Source organism: Salmo trutta, chromosome 29 (genome assembly GCF_901001165.1).
Source record: "Salmo trutta chromosome 29, fSalTru1.1, whole genome shotgun sequence".
NCBI lineage: Eukaryota > Metazoa > Chordata > Actinopteri > Salmoniformes > Salmonidae > Salmo > Salmo trutta.
Window position 1 is genome coordinate 564,840 of NC_042985.1, and position 14,836 is coordinate 579,675.

Here is a 14,836-nt window from a genome sequence, read left to right on the forward strand (position 1 = left end):
TACATGAAATTAAATTAACCAAAATGTGAAATCATACACAAACCAATGTTATTTTATAAACTGAACTCTGAAATAAAACTCATTTTGAGGATCTTTCTATTCTATGCAGAGTGATTGTAGTAAGTAACATAGCCTACATTTTGTTGATTCAAGTATTATGCTGTTAAAGGGGCAGTACAGTGAAAAACGTGAATGTCCTATTTATTTTTAAATGATATTTCCACTCTATGAGGTCAAAATAACACTCTGAAATTGTGAACATTACGATAATGCCTTTTTAGTGTAATCTTTTTAGAGAGAAAAAATAAATAAAAAATAAATAAATAAAAAAATCGCCTGGAATTTCATTCTGTTCAGGCGGGTTGGAGTTATTGGCCCACAGCATGACATCACAATCTGATTATTATGACCAATGACCAGTCATCTTTTATTTACATATGTATCCTCCTAACTTGAAGGGGTAAGCATGGTAGGCTCGAGACTTGAGTCCAGAGGATCCTATTCTCCAGTATATTAACATATGTATCCTCCTAACTTGAAGGGGTAAGCATGGTAGGTTCTAGACTAGAGTCCAGAGGATCCTATTCTCCAGTATATTAAAATATGTATCGGCAGAGCCACACAATCAGATTGTTGCAATTCAACGGCAAAAGAAATCTCAGGAAAATAAATGATAAATAAAAAATATATGAAATAAACACACAATGATATATTAGACAAAGCTTTTTAAACATTTAATTAAAAAGACTGCATGGGGGCTTTATTGAAGACCTTTGGATGGGAAGGCTTCTGAGAACAGTTTAACCATAAGCCTATTGACTGATAGATAGAAATACCCAGAGCCTTACAGTGATTTCGGAAAGTATTCAGACCCCTTGACTTTTTCCACATTTTGTTACGTTACAGCCATATTGTAAAATGGATTTTTTTTTAAATGTCCCTCATCAATCTACACACAATACCCCATAATGACAAAGCAAAAACAGGTTTAGAATTTTTTTTCTCATTTATAAAAAAAAGAAAAACTGAAATATCACATTTATATAAGTATTCAGACCCTTTACTCAGTACTTTGTTGAAGAACCTTTTGCTGCGATTACAGCGTTGAGTCTTCTTGGGTATGACGCTACAACCTTCTCCCCCGATTGCTCAGTTTGGCCAGGCGGTCAGCTCTAGGAAGAGTTTTGGTGGTTCCAAATTTTGGTGGTTCCAAACTTCTTCTATTTAAGAATGATGGAGGCCACTGTGTTCTTGGGGGTCTACAATGCTGCAGAAGTTTTTTGTTAGTCTTCCCCAGATCTGTGCCTCGACACCATCCTGTCTCGGAGCTCTATGGACAATTCCTTCGACCTCATGGCTTGGTTTTTGCTCTGACATACACTGTCAACTGTGGACCTTATATAGACAGGTGGGTGCCTTTCCAAATCATGTCCAATCAATTGAATTTACCACAGGTGGACTCCAATCAAGTTCTAGAAACATCTCAAGGATTATCAATGGAAACAGGATGCACCTGAGCTCAATTTCAAGTCTCATAGCAAAGGGTCTGAATACTTATGTAAATAAGGTATTTCTGTTTTTTGATAAATTTGCAAAGATTTTTTTTAAACGGTTTTTAAGTTGTCATGGGGTATTGTGAGTACGTAGATTGCTGAGATTTTTTGCTGTTGTCTTTTAATCAATTTTATAATACGGCTATAACGTAAACAATTCTGGAAAAAGTAATGGGGTCTGAATACTTTCCGAAGGCACTGTATATCTCAATATATGGATTTCACTATAAGGACTCTAACCGTTATAATTACGTGGTGCTTATATGAACCTCGGGGAACGTAGCCTACGTGCTCCTCATTGCTCGGTTGCCTCGGAGAGGTGCCACGTGCGTAAGGACGCAGGATAGCGGCACGCACTGCGCATGGCACTTTCTCGTTCATCAGCTGTGCCACCGCGTCATATCTTCCAACACAGTCCGAACTTCCTCGCATGCCTCTCCGGCAGCCCATCCACTATAGCTGCTCATGTCCAATGAGCATTTTTCACCGGGCGCCACCGGAAACCTTCCCGTGGCTCATTGTGGAGAGCACAAGCAGAGCTGGGCGTCATCATGAATTAAAGAAAAGCCTGCATTTACAAATCTGATCACCAAACCCCGCTACAAGGTAAAAAACATTTATGAATACGATTATTGGAGTTCCGGTTATTGTCTTGTTCCATTCATCCTCGATGTATTATCTGATTCTGGAGATCAGATCAGAAGAAAACTACACATGTTGATAGAAAACCGTTATTTTGTCGATTCATCCTTTACTGTTATTGAATACAATATATTGACAATTATGGCTATTGGCATGACTATAATAATAACACGGTGTCATAAAAACGGTTTGCTGTACTCAACAACAGACTATTTGTTCCATTACATTACGACAATGTCACAATAACGGAGCGATATCCTGCAAATTTGTATGCAATAGACTTTGGTGGTCCAAATGGATATGAAACCTCAAAACACAGCAGAAGTCGCGATCGCCTTGTTTAAATATAGACTACATATGTAGTAGGCTAAACATCTATATGATTCGGATCTTTTGTTTTTGTTTGAAGTCATTACTAGTCCCATATATGGGATGACTAGAGCCCGTCCCGCCGTCCCGACCACCTAGTTTCGTATTCAGCAGCACAGAATCCCCGCCCCTGACCGAGCCCTGTCTATGTTGCAGGCAGGCCGATTCAAATCGGAGGTATACTTGTGCAATCAGACCGTTGGACATGTGTTTGTCCCTGTCCAGATGGCTCCTAGGCCATTCATGGATTCATGTAATCCAGTTAAAGCAGTGGCACAAATGATTTTGAACTTGTAACCTATTCATGACACAAGCACTGACTGCATAAAAAGGTCATACCAATCAATGGGTAATTTGTGACAGACCAAAAAGCTGACCATCTTGTGTTTGCAGTGTGGTGTGGTTGGACCAGCAGCAGCGGAGCTGTTGCAGCGGTGCTGTTGCAGCGGAGATGGTTTTGGACCCGGGTGAGGACTGTATGGATCGGACAGACGTCGACGAGGTCGGAGGGGGCAGCAGCACCACAGACCTGACGGGTCCAGAACCAAGACCGGAACCTCGCAAAACCACCACAACCGACAGCACCGGACTAGAAAACACCAGCCCAGAGCCTCCCAAAACCACCACCAACACCAGACTACAAAACATCAGCCCAGAGCCTCCCAAAACCACCACCAACAGCACCAGACTAGAAAACACCAGACCGGATGCCCCCAAAACCACCACCAACACCACCACTAGAACAGAAGAGACCAGACCGGACACTACCAAAACCACCAAAAGAACAGAGGAACCAACAGCGGACCCTCCCACCACCACCAACACTAGGCTCCACGCCAGGACAAGCAGTGTCACCAAGAGGGAGCTGGTATCCAACTCCCACATTGGACCCCAGCCTCAACCTCAGTCGTTGGTGGCAGATGTCAGCCTTACCCCCAGCCCTAGGGCCAGTGTTGGCTCCTCTACCAACTCCTCTCACTCAGTCTTGCCATACGATGGACCGGTTGTCTCTCTGCGGCGGGACGTCACCATGGCAACGGCCTCGTCTCGGAATAAGGTGGCGACCAGACCCAGTCTCCGCCGGCCCCTCAGCCTGGACGTGACGCCTCTGCGCCTCCGTGGCTCTGAACCCGCGCTGGACCGCAAGGTCCTACAGCCCCCCTGGCGCAGCGCTGGTGGTCCCTCCACTGCCCCCTCGCCCCCAGCACGCTCCCTCACCAGCCCTAGCCTGGGCCCCAGAGGCTGGATGCGCCGCAGCGAGAGCACCTGTACCGTCAACAACTCCTCAATGGGCCTCCGGGCCACCAGGGGGCGTATGCGTCCAGCCACCTCCCTTCCCCACATTGCCCGGGGGTTTGGAGGGGCCTCCCCGCTGCCCTTGTCCTCCACACCGCGAGGCCCCTGTCTCCTTGTGGCCCTAAGACCCATTAACCTAGACCAGGAGAGGCAGGCCTTCTTCCAGTCTGACTATAAATACGACCCCCAGTTTGAGTACTCGACCCCGGAGCCCAGCACTGTGCTGGAGAAATACAGAGATGGATCTGACCTCTTCCTCGCACAGGTAAGCCTCTCTGTCTGGCAAAGATATTAGATGATAGGAAGATAACCCACTCTGGGGATTTCTGCATTTTTAGTTATTATGTTTGATTTGTGGCAAATTAACTTGAAATGTCTTCCTCCTATCTTAATAAACTCTCTCTCTCTGGATGTTTCGCTCTCTCTCTCTCTCTCTCTCTGGGTGTTTCTCTCTCTGTCTCTCAATTTCAATTTAAAGGGCTTTATTGGCATGGGAAACATATGTTTACATTGCCAAAGCAAATGCCACAGTAAACATTACATTTACAAAGGTTCCAAAAGAATAAAGACATTTCAAATGTCATATTATGTCTATATACAGTGTTGTAATGATGTACAAATAGTTAAAGTACAAAAGGGAAAATAAATAAACATAAATATGGGTTGTATTTACAATGGTGTTTGTTCTTCACTGGTTGACCTTTTCTTGCTGCTGTGATGAGACACTGTGGTATTTCACCCAGTAGATATGGGAGTTTATCAAAATTGGATTTGTATTCGAATTCTTTGTGTGTCTGTGTAATCTGAGGGAAATATGTGTCTCTAATATGGTCATACATTTGGCAGGAGGTTAAGAAGTGCAGCTCAGTTTCCACCTCATTTTGTGGGCAGTGTGCACATAGCCTGTCTTCTCCTGAGACCCAGGTCTGCCTTCGGCTGCCTTTCTCAATAGCAAGGCTATGCTCACTGAGTCTGTATATGGTCAAAGATTTCCTTAATTTTGCTTCAGTCACAGTGGTCAGATATTCTGCCACTGTGTACTCCCTGTTTAGGGCCTGTTTTTTTGCTCTGTTTTTTTGTTAATTCTTTCCAATGTGTCAAGTAATTATCTTTTTGTTTTCTCATGATTTGGTTGGGTCTAATTGTGTTGCTATCCTGTGGCTCTGTGGGGTCTGTTTGTGAACACTCTCTCTCTCTCTCTCTCTCTCTCTCCCCCCCTCCCTCCCGCCCTCCCTCTCTCTCTCTCTGGGTGTTTCTCTCCCTCTCTCTCTCTCTCTCCCTCCCTCCCTCCCTCCCTCCCTCTCTCACTCGCTCTCTCTGGGTGTTTCTCCCTCCCTCTCTCTCTCTCTCTCTGGGTGTTTCTCTCCCTCCCTCCCTCCCTCTCTCCCTCTCTCTCCGGTTGTTTCTCTCCCTCTCTCTGGGTGTTTCTCTCTCTCTCTCTCTCTCTCTCTCTCTCTCTCTCTCTCTCTCTCTCTCTCTCTCTCTCCCTCTCTCTCTCTCTCTACAGGCTGTTGGGATTATGGAGTGTATTCTGAGGAAGTTTGGTAACTATGAGAACTTTGAGGAAGTGACGGGAGGAAGTATTTTACCAAAGAGTCGAGTCTGGGCTGCTGCACGCAAGTACCTGCAGAAGGAGAACTGTGTAGGAGAGGTGAGTGAGGTTTCACATGTTACGTGTGGTGTGTTGGAGGGTTGGTGTGTTGCGGGTAGTGTATTTGAGGGTTGGTGTGTTGCGGGTAGTGTATTTGAGGGTTGGTGTGTTATGGGTAGTGTATTTGAGGGTTGGTGTGTTATATGCAGTGTATTTGAGGGTTGGTGTGTTGTGGTAGTGTATTTGAGGGTTGGTGTGTTGTGGTAGTGTATTTGAGGGTTGGTGTGTTGTGGTAGTGTATTTGAGGGTTGGTGTGTTACGGGTAGTGTATTTGAGGGTTGGTGTGTTGTGGTAGTGTATTTGAGGGTTGGTGTGTTGTGGTAGTGTATTTGAGGGTTGGTGTGTTGTGGTAGTGTATTTGAGGGTTGGTGTGTTACGGGTAGTGTATTTGAGGGTTGGTGTGTTGTGGTAGTGTATTTGAGGGTTGGTGTGTTGTGGTAGTGTATTTGAGGGTTGGTGTGTTGTGGTAGTGTATTTGAGGGTTGGTGTGTTGTGGTAGTGTATTTGAGGGTTGGTGTGTTGCGGGTAGTGTATTTGAGGGTTGGTGTGTTACGGGTAGTGTGTTTGAGGGTTGGTGTGTTGTGGTAGTGTGTTTGAGGGTTGGTGTGTTGTGGTAGTGTATTTGAGGGTTGGTGTGTTGTGGTAGTGTATTTGAGGGTTGGTGTGTTGTGGTAGTGTATTTGAGGGTTGGTGTGTTGTGGTAGTGTATTTGAGGGTTGGTGTGTTGTGGTAGTGTATTTGAGGGTTGGTGTGTTGTGGTAGTGTATTTGAGGGTTGGTGTGTTATGGGTAGTGTATTTGAGGGTTGGTGTGTTACGGGTAGTGTATTTGAGGGTTGGTGTGTTATGGGTAGTGTATTTGAGGGTTGGTGTGTTATATGTAGTGTAGTGGAGGACGGCTCATAATAATGGTTGGATTGATGATGATGAAGGTAATGATGATGACCTTGTCTAGGTGGTGTCTGATGATGATGATGATGAAGTTAATGATGATGATGATGATGAAGGTAATGATGATAACTTTGTCTAGGTGGTGGTGGTCTGTGTGATGATGAAGAGTATGGTGTTAACTTTGTCTAGGTGGTAGTGATCTGTGTGATGATGATGAAGAGTATGGTGTTAACTTTGTCTAGGTGGTGGTGTGTCTGTCTGAGGAGCTGCTGTCCCAGGCGGTGATGATGGTGATGATGATGAAGAGTATGATGTTAACTTTGTCTAGGTGGTGGTGTGTCTGTCTGAGGAGCTGCTGTCCCAGGCGGTGATGATGATGAAGAGTATGGTGTTAACTTTGTCTAGGTGGTGGTGTGTCTGTCTGAGGAGCTGCTGTCCCAGGCGGTGATGATGGTGATGATGATGATGAAGAAGAGTATGGTGTTAACTTTGTCTAGGTGGTGGTGTGTCTGTCTGAGGAGCTGCTGTCCCAGGCGGTGATGATGGTGGAGAGTTGTCGTCCCACTCTGACTATCAACCTGTCTGGAGCACGACAACACTGGCTGGAGGGCATGCTCAGGCATGAGATAGGTACAGTACGCTGACTGCACCATACAGCATGTTTTTACTGTGTGGGGGATCTGTGATGGGGGATGGGGGATCTGTGATGGGGGATGTGGGCTGTGTGGTGGGGGATGGGGAATCTGTGATGGGGATGTGGGATCTGTGATGGGGGATGTGGGGTGTGTGGTGGGGGATGTGGGGTGTGTGGTGGGGGATGGGGAATCTGTGATGGGGATGTGGGATCTGTGATGGGGGATGTGGGGTGTGTGGTGGGGAATGGGGAATCTGTGATGGGGATGTGGGATCTGTGATGGGGGATGTGGGGTGTGTGGTGGGGGATGTGGGGTGTGTGGTGGGGGATGGGGAATCTGTGATGGGGATGTGGGATCTGTGATGGGGGATGTGGGATCTGTGATGGGGGATGTGGGGTGTGTGGTGGGGGATGGGGAATGTGTGGTGTGGGGGATGGGGGATCTGTGATGTGGGGTGTGGGATAGGGGGTGTGGGGTATGGGATGATGAAGAGTAGGGGGGATGGGGGATGTGTGGTGGGGGATGGGGAACGTGAGGTGTGGGATGGGGGATGTGGGAAGGGGGACGTGGGATGGGGGATGTGGGAAGGGGGACGTGGGTGTGGGACGTGTGGAATGTGTGGTCTGGGATGGGGGGTGTGGGATGGGGGGTGGGGGGTGTGGGATGGGGGTGTGGGATGTGGATGTGGGGATGTGTGAAATGGGGATGTGGGAAGGGGGGTGGGGGGTGTGGGATGGGGGTGTGGGATGTGTGAAATGGGGATGTGGGATGGGGATGTGGGATATGTGATGTGGGGATATGTGATGTGGGGTGGGGGTGTGGGATATGTGATGTGGGGATGTGGGGTGGGGATGTGGGATATGTGATGTGGGGATATGTGATGTGTGGTGTGGGATGTGGGATGTGGGGTGGGGGATGTGGGGTGGGGGATGTGTGAAATGGGGATGTGGGGTGGGGATGTGGGATATGTGATGTGGGATGTGGGGTGGGGGATATGTGATGTGGGGATGTGGGGTGGGGATGTGGGATATGTGATGTGGGATGTGGGGTGGGGATGTGGGATATGTGATGTGGGGATGTGGGGTGGGGGATATGTGATGTGGGGATGTGGGGTGGGGATGTGGGATATGTGATGTGGGGATGTGGGGTGGGGATGTGGGATATGTGATGTGGGGATGTGGGGTGGGGATGTGGGATATGTGATGTGGGATGTGGGGTGGGGGATATGTGATGTGGGGATGTGGGGTGGGGATGTGGGATATGTGATGTGGGGATATGTGATGTGGGGTGGGGGTGTGGGATATGTGATGTGGGATGTGGGGTGGGGGATGTGTGAAATGGGGATGTGGGGTGGGGATGTGGGATATGTGATGTGGGATGTGGGGTGGGGATGTGGGATATGTGATGTGGGATGTGGGGTGGGGGATGTGTGAAATGGGGATGTGGGGTGGGGATGTGGGATATGTGATGTGGGGATGTGGGGTGGGGATGTGGGATATGTGATGTGGGATGTGGGGTGGGGGATGTGTGAAATGGGGATGTGGGGTGGGGATGTGGGATATGTGATGTGGGGATATGTGATGTGGGGTGGGGGGTGTGGGGTGGGGGATGGGGATGTGGGTATCATCCACACAGCATCATAAATTAGTTCTGAGTTATAATTTGCGTGTCCTACCAGGTACACAGTGCCTCAATACATCCCCATGTTATTCCATCTCTGTCCCTCCCAGGAACCCACTACCTTCGAGGTGTGAACAACAACCTCCAGCCTTGGTCCACTTCCGCAGGCAGGAAGCAGTATGGCCTCAAACCGGCCAATCCCACGGAAGAAGGCCTGGCCAGCCTGCACAGTGTGTTGCTACGGAAACAGCCCTACCTGTGGCGCGCCGCTCTGCTCTACTATACGGTGTATCACGCCACCAGGATGAGCTTCAGCCAGCTCTTCAGCCACATCGCTCAGTTCGTCCAGGATCCCGCGGTGCGCTGGGAGTACTGCCTCAGAGCCAAGAGGGGACAGACGGACACCTCGCAGCCTGGTGAGTGTGTGTCGTGTGTCGTGTGTGTGTGTGTGTGTGTGTGTGTGTGGATGTCGTGTGAATACACTAACCACTGCACATGTACCAGTAGTAGATCTATGCACCCCAAAAAATTATTATTATTATTATTTTTTTAAATTTAAGGATTGGTGGTCTATGTGTTGACTTGATTGTTTGTGTGGTTGTGAATCAGGCTGTTTCAGTAAAGATCAAGTGTACCTGGACGGAATCCTCAGGATTCTACGACATCGGAGGAACATCGACTTCAAGATGCTGACCTCGCTAGGCAAGGTCAGTCATCATCCTCCCGTACAGGATCGGTTCATGTTTATTTCCCCCCACGGTGATGACATATAGTTTGGTTGTTTCATGTTTCCTTTTTGCAGCAAAAAAGCTGAATTGTAGTTTGTACATACCTCATAAGTAGAGCACAGACAGGGCTGTTGTAATATCAGATCGGGTTGGAAAGAGATTGAGTCTGGGAATTTTCCACCGATGTGATGATGACGTTAAACTATCCTTCTTCTGGCCCTCCAGGTGTCGTTTGAGGACGTGGAAAGGCTACGGCACATCGCCGTCCTCCGCCGGACCAGAATCCCTCACTTCATGCAGGACCTGGAGAAATACCTTCAGCATCTGGACCACATTGTCACGGTCAACGAACTGAGCGACGCTCAGCTTAGAGAACTCCTTCCCTGATTCAACATGTAGAATGGTCGGGAAATGAATAGAAAATGGCGGATGATGTTCGGTGGTCAGAGGCGTTAAGAATGGTCACCTGCTGCTAATTACCTCTGGTCAGCGGGATCTGTTTTCCCCTTGACTGACTGACTCCCTCTGGTCTAGACTGGCCATCCCATCCTTGACTGACTGACTCCCTCTGGTCTAGACTGGCCCTACCATCCTTGACTGACTGACTCCCTCTGGTCTAGACTGGCCCTACCATCCTTGACTGACTGACTCCCTCTGGTCTAGACTGGCCCTACCATCCTTGACTGACTGACTCCCTCTGGTCTAGACTGGCCCTACCATCCTTGACTGACTGACTCCCTCTGGTCTAGACTGGCCCTACCATCCTTGACTGACTGACTCCCTCTGGTCTAGACTGGCCCTACCATCCTTGACTGACTGACTCCCTCTGGTCTAGACTGGCCATCCCATCCTTGACTGACTCCCTCTGGTCTAGACTGGCCCTACCATCCTTGACTGACTGACTCCCTCTGGTCTAGACTGGCCATCCCATCCTTGACTGACTCCCTCTGGTCTAGACTGGCCCTACCATCCTTGACTGACTGACTCCCTCTGGTCTAGACTGGCCATACCATCCTTGACTGACTCCCTCTGGTCTAGACTGGCCATCCCATCCTTGACTGGCTCCCTCTGGTCTAGACTGGCCATACCATCCTTGACTGACTGACTCCCTCTGGTCTAGACTGGCCATCCCATCCGTGACTGACTCCCTCTGGTCTAGACTGGCCCTACCATCCTTGACTGACTCCCTCTGGTCTAGACTGGCCCTACCATCCTTGACTGACGGACTCCCTCTGGTCTAGACTGGCCCTAATCCTCCCAAGTGTCATTCATCACTCTGCTGTTGGAAAGCCCTGGAAATGAAGGCTAGTGTCCGACAGACAGAGTGTGTGGAACGAACAGATCAACACTCAGATCATATCTACTACGCTTGGATCATATTCACTATGGCTGAGTCCTAAACGGCACCCTATTCTCTGTATAGAGCCCTATGGACCCAGGTCAACTGTAGTGCACTACCCTATGGACCCAGGTCAACAGTAGTGCACTACCCTATGGACCCAGGTCAAAAGTAGTGCACTACCCTATGGACCCAGGTCAACAGTAGTGCACTACCCTATGGACCCAGGTCAAAAGTAGTGCACTACCCTATGGACCCAGGCCAACAGTAGTGCACTACCCTATGGACCCAGGTCAACAGTAGTGCACTACCCTATGGACCCAGGTCAAAAGTAGTGCACTACCCTATGGACCCAGGTCAACAGTAGTGCACTACCCTATGGACCCAGGTCAACAGTAGTGCACTACCCTATGGACCCAGGTCAACAGTAGTGTACTACCCTATGGACCCAGGTCAACAGTAGTGCACTACCCTATGGACCCAGGTCAAAAGTAGTGCACTACCCTATGGACCCAGGTCAACAGTAGTGCACTACCCTATGGACCCAGGTCAACAGTAGTGCACTACCCTATGGACCCAGGTCAACAGTAGTGTACTACCCTATGGACCCAGGTCAACAGTAGTGCACTACCCTATGGACCCTGGTCAAAAGTAGTGCACTACCCTATGGACCCAGGTCAAAAGTCGTGCACTATAAAGAGAGCAGGCTGCCATGTGGGATGCATCCTATATCATGGTCATATAGTCCAACAAGTCAGTGGATTGTTGTGATGACAGCAGTCCTGTAGGGAAACAGAACGGTTCTTCTGATACTTGGTTGATGTCTACCTTGGGTTCATATTCAAACCCCTGGATGATGTCTACCTTGGGTTCATATTCAAACCCCTGGATGATGTCTACCTTGGGTTCATATTCAAACCTCTGGATGATGTCTACCTTGGGTTCATATTCAAACCCCTGGATGATGTCTACCTTGGGTTCATCTTCAAACCCCTGGATGATGTCTACCTTGGGTTCATATTCAAACCCCTGGATGATGTCTACCTTGGGTTCATATTCAAACCCCTGGATGATGTCTACCTTGGGTTCATATTCAAACCACTGGATGATGTCTACCTTGGGTTCATATTCAACCCCCTGGATGATGTCTCCCTTGGGTTCATATTCAAACCACTTGATGATGTCTACCTTGGGTTCATATTCAACCCCCTGGATGATATCTACCTTGGGTTCATATTCAACCCCCTGGATGATATCTACCTTGGGTTCATATTCAACCCCCTGGATGATGTCTACCTTGGGTTCATATTCAAACCACTGGATGATGTCTACCTTGGGTTCATATTCAACCCCCTGGATGATATCTACCTTGGGTTCATATTCAACCCCCTGGATGATATCTACCTTGGGTTCATATTCATACCCCTGAAAGATGTCTACCTTGGGTTCATATTCAAACCCCTGGATGATGTCTACCTTGGGTTCATATTCAACCCCCTGGATGATGCTTACCTTGGGTTCATATTCAACCCCCTGGATGATGTCCGTCTGTATGGACCATATACTGTATGTCACATAACTACATTTCCAGTGAACGTCACATATATCCCAATGCGTGTATTTGAGGCATTTTCATTAGGTTACTGCTGCTGCAGTTCCCATCCCAGCCTTTACTCACATTCAAGTTACCTTAATATTGGAACCCAGGGGCCCGCAGTGATTTTATTTGGTCCCCCCAATTTTTTTTAAACATATTGTTGGACATAATATACTATAAAAACACCAGCAAATCAGCTGCAAGTGATTATAATTTTGGAAATCTGTTCTAAAGTATTCCCACACATAACAGAGATATATGTGATCGTATACAAATGTAAGGTTTGAAATTATTTATGTTTTAGTCAAATATATCTGTTGTGGCTTCTTGTGGTCAATTTGCAGTGTATAAATAATTTCTAATTATGTTTCCAAACCTCAGAACATCTGCTGAAGAATATAAAAATTGTCCTGCGGCTGAATTTAGTTGATGTTTCCTGCTGTAACCACTAGCTAACCTGGCTACAAGGTTGAGCTCAATTCCATTTCAATTCAGGAAGTACACTGAAATTCCAATTCTCTTCAATAAGTAACATTTGGAATTTGGTTTACTTTCTCTATTGACTGGAATTGAAATGGAATGGAGCCCAAGCCTGTCTGTCTGTATCATATAAATACCCACTGGGCAAAAACAACATTATTACATCATTTCAACCAGAAAAATCATCTGTGATGAAATTGAATCAATGTGGAAAACTGATTGGATTAGAAAGTTATCGACGTATGGGAATTTAGTCTATTTTACACCCATCTTTTAACCTAAATCCAATGACATCGTGACATTTTTTGTTAATTTCACATTGGATTCATGTTAGTTGACAACTCAACCAAATGTCAATCAAAACTAGACATTGAACTGACGTCTGTGCCCAGCGGGTACATTCTCCTCACGTACATAGCCTACATTATACCACTGTACATAGCCTACATTATACCTCTGTACATAGCCTACATTATACCACTGCAGCCCATGTCTGTGTAAGACTGTGCTTCTGCTTCTTATACCTCTAAACAACCACAGGGTCATGTAATGGATTTGTAAGTTATTTAATTTGTTTTTATTTTCAGGACAAAAACAATGAATGTCTATGGTATTAGTTTTGTATCTCCTTTTTGTGGAGCTGATTGTTTTAAGCCTTTAGCTTTGCTAAAAATAACATAAAGGAGCCCTCAGTTCTACTCCAGAACCCAGGTAAAGAACACCAAGGAGCCCTCAGTTCTACTCCAGAACACAGGTAAAGAACACCAAGGACCACTCAGTTCTATTCCAGAACACAGGTAAAGAACACTAAGGACCACTCAGTTCTATTCCAGAACCCAGGTAAAGAACACTAAGGAGCACTCAGTTCTATTCCAGAACCCAGGTAAAGAACACCAAGGAGCACTCAGTTCTATTCCAGAACACAGGTAAAGAACACCAAGGAGCCCTCAGTTCTATTCCAGAACCCTGGTAAAGAACACCAAGGAGCAATCAGTTCTATTCCAGAACACAGGTAAAGAACACCAAGGACCACTCAGTTCTATTCTATGCCGATAGACATTCTGACTGGTCTGGATGTTAAAATAAATCTTCCCTGGGATTAGTTTTTACCACTATTTTACAACACATGTATCTTATTGTGTGGTTAAATCAGACCCAGTTCTGATTTGTTATTTTGTTGTGTTGAGCGAGAGCTCCCTTGGTGGGCTTCAAGCTCCCTTGATATCAGCGCTACTGTATTAATGTGATGTGACTGAGCTGAAGGCCTGAGCTTCCCTTGCCTCCGCCTCACATGGGATCTTTTGCCTTCTATGCCAGGTTCATGGACGTTATAGGCCACGTTCCCCTGCTCAGACGTTGCTTGCATCAACCAATGGTCGCGTACAACGTCATTGACTGTGCCGTTGGGCACCAGACTGCTATAACATGTGGCTAGCTGATAGGTAAAACGCCTATCCAGGCGTTGTAAGATCTGGAATGCGTCAGCAACGTCTGGCCAGAGGAACAAACCCTTATAAAGGACAGGCCACTGAGATACGCGACCATGCCAACTCATACGGTCAGGCAATTCATACGGTCAGGCAGCCAAAACTGACTAATCACAGCAGCTTCCTCCTTTCCTATGTTTGACATGGCACATGCGTGATTGGCTGTAGAGGAGAAAGGTGGTGTTGTGGGCGTGCCTTAGATGGGTTTCGATTAGAACTCACCTGGGCTGCGTTCAGTAGGGCACTATGTTGTGGAATTGTCAGCTCTATTCAAAGCATTTCTATCTGCAGTGTTCAGTGTATTACAACCTGCTGAACGCAGCCCTGCTGAAGTTAGACTTCTGTAGACTGCATTTTAATCATCACTCTTTTGTCATTTGTATTGCATGAATGTTGCACATTTTATGTTCTGGAGATAATCTGTAATTCACAGATTATTTATTAAAACACATTAAAACTGACGTCGTCTATAACTTTCTATCATTTACATTTTGGAATGTATTAGATACTGATCTGAAAAGTGTCCATATTTTGACTTAGGTAGAGCGCA

The 14,836-nt window shown here is 46.9% G+C and overlaps 1 protein-coding gene across 1 annotated transcript; it reads left to right on the forward strand.

Annotated features, from left to right (window-relative positions):
* The first annotated feature begins 1,804 nt into the window (after positions 1-1,804).
* Positions 1,805-10,855, forward strand: LOC115166712 (uncharacterized protein KIAA0895-like). The gene is made up of 7 exons (XM_029720428.1): positions 1,805-2,159; positions 2,958-4,125; positions 5,368-5,511; positions 6,898-7,030; positions 8,766-9,071; positions 9,265-9,362; positions 9,609-10,855. The coding sequence occupies exons 2-7, from the start codon at positions 3,016-3,018 to the stop codon at positions 9,768-9,770; spliced, it is 1,953 nt and encodes a 650-aa protein (XP_029576288.1). The 5' UTR covers positions 1,805-2,159; positions 2,958-3,015; the 3' UTR covers positions 9,771-10,855.
* Positions 10,856-14,836: the final 3,981 nt, after the last annotated feature.

Bases quoted from the DNA above. Each gene is read 5' to 3' on its own strand.
- LOC115166712 (XM_029720428.1), top strand. From the start codon at position 3,016: ATGGTTTTGGACCCGGGTGAGGACTGTATGGATCGGACAGACGTCGAC. The intron at 4,126-5,367 runs GTAAGCCTCTCT...CTCTCTCTACAG, and splicing joins CTGACCTCTTCCTCGCACAG to GCTGTTGGGATTATGGAGTG. The intron at 9,072-9,264 runs GTGAGTGTGTGT...GTTGTGAATCAG, and splicing joins GACGGACACCTCGCAGCCTG to GCTGTTTCAGTAAAGATCAA.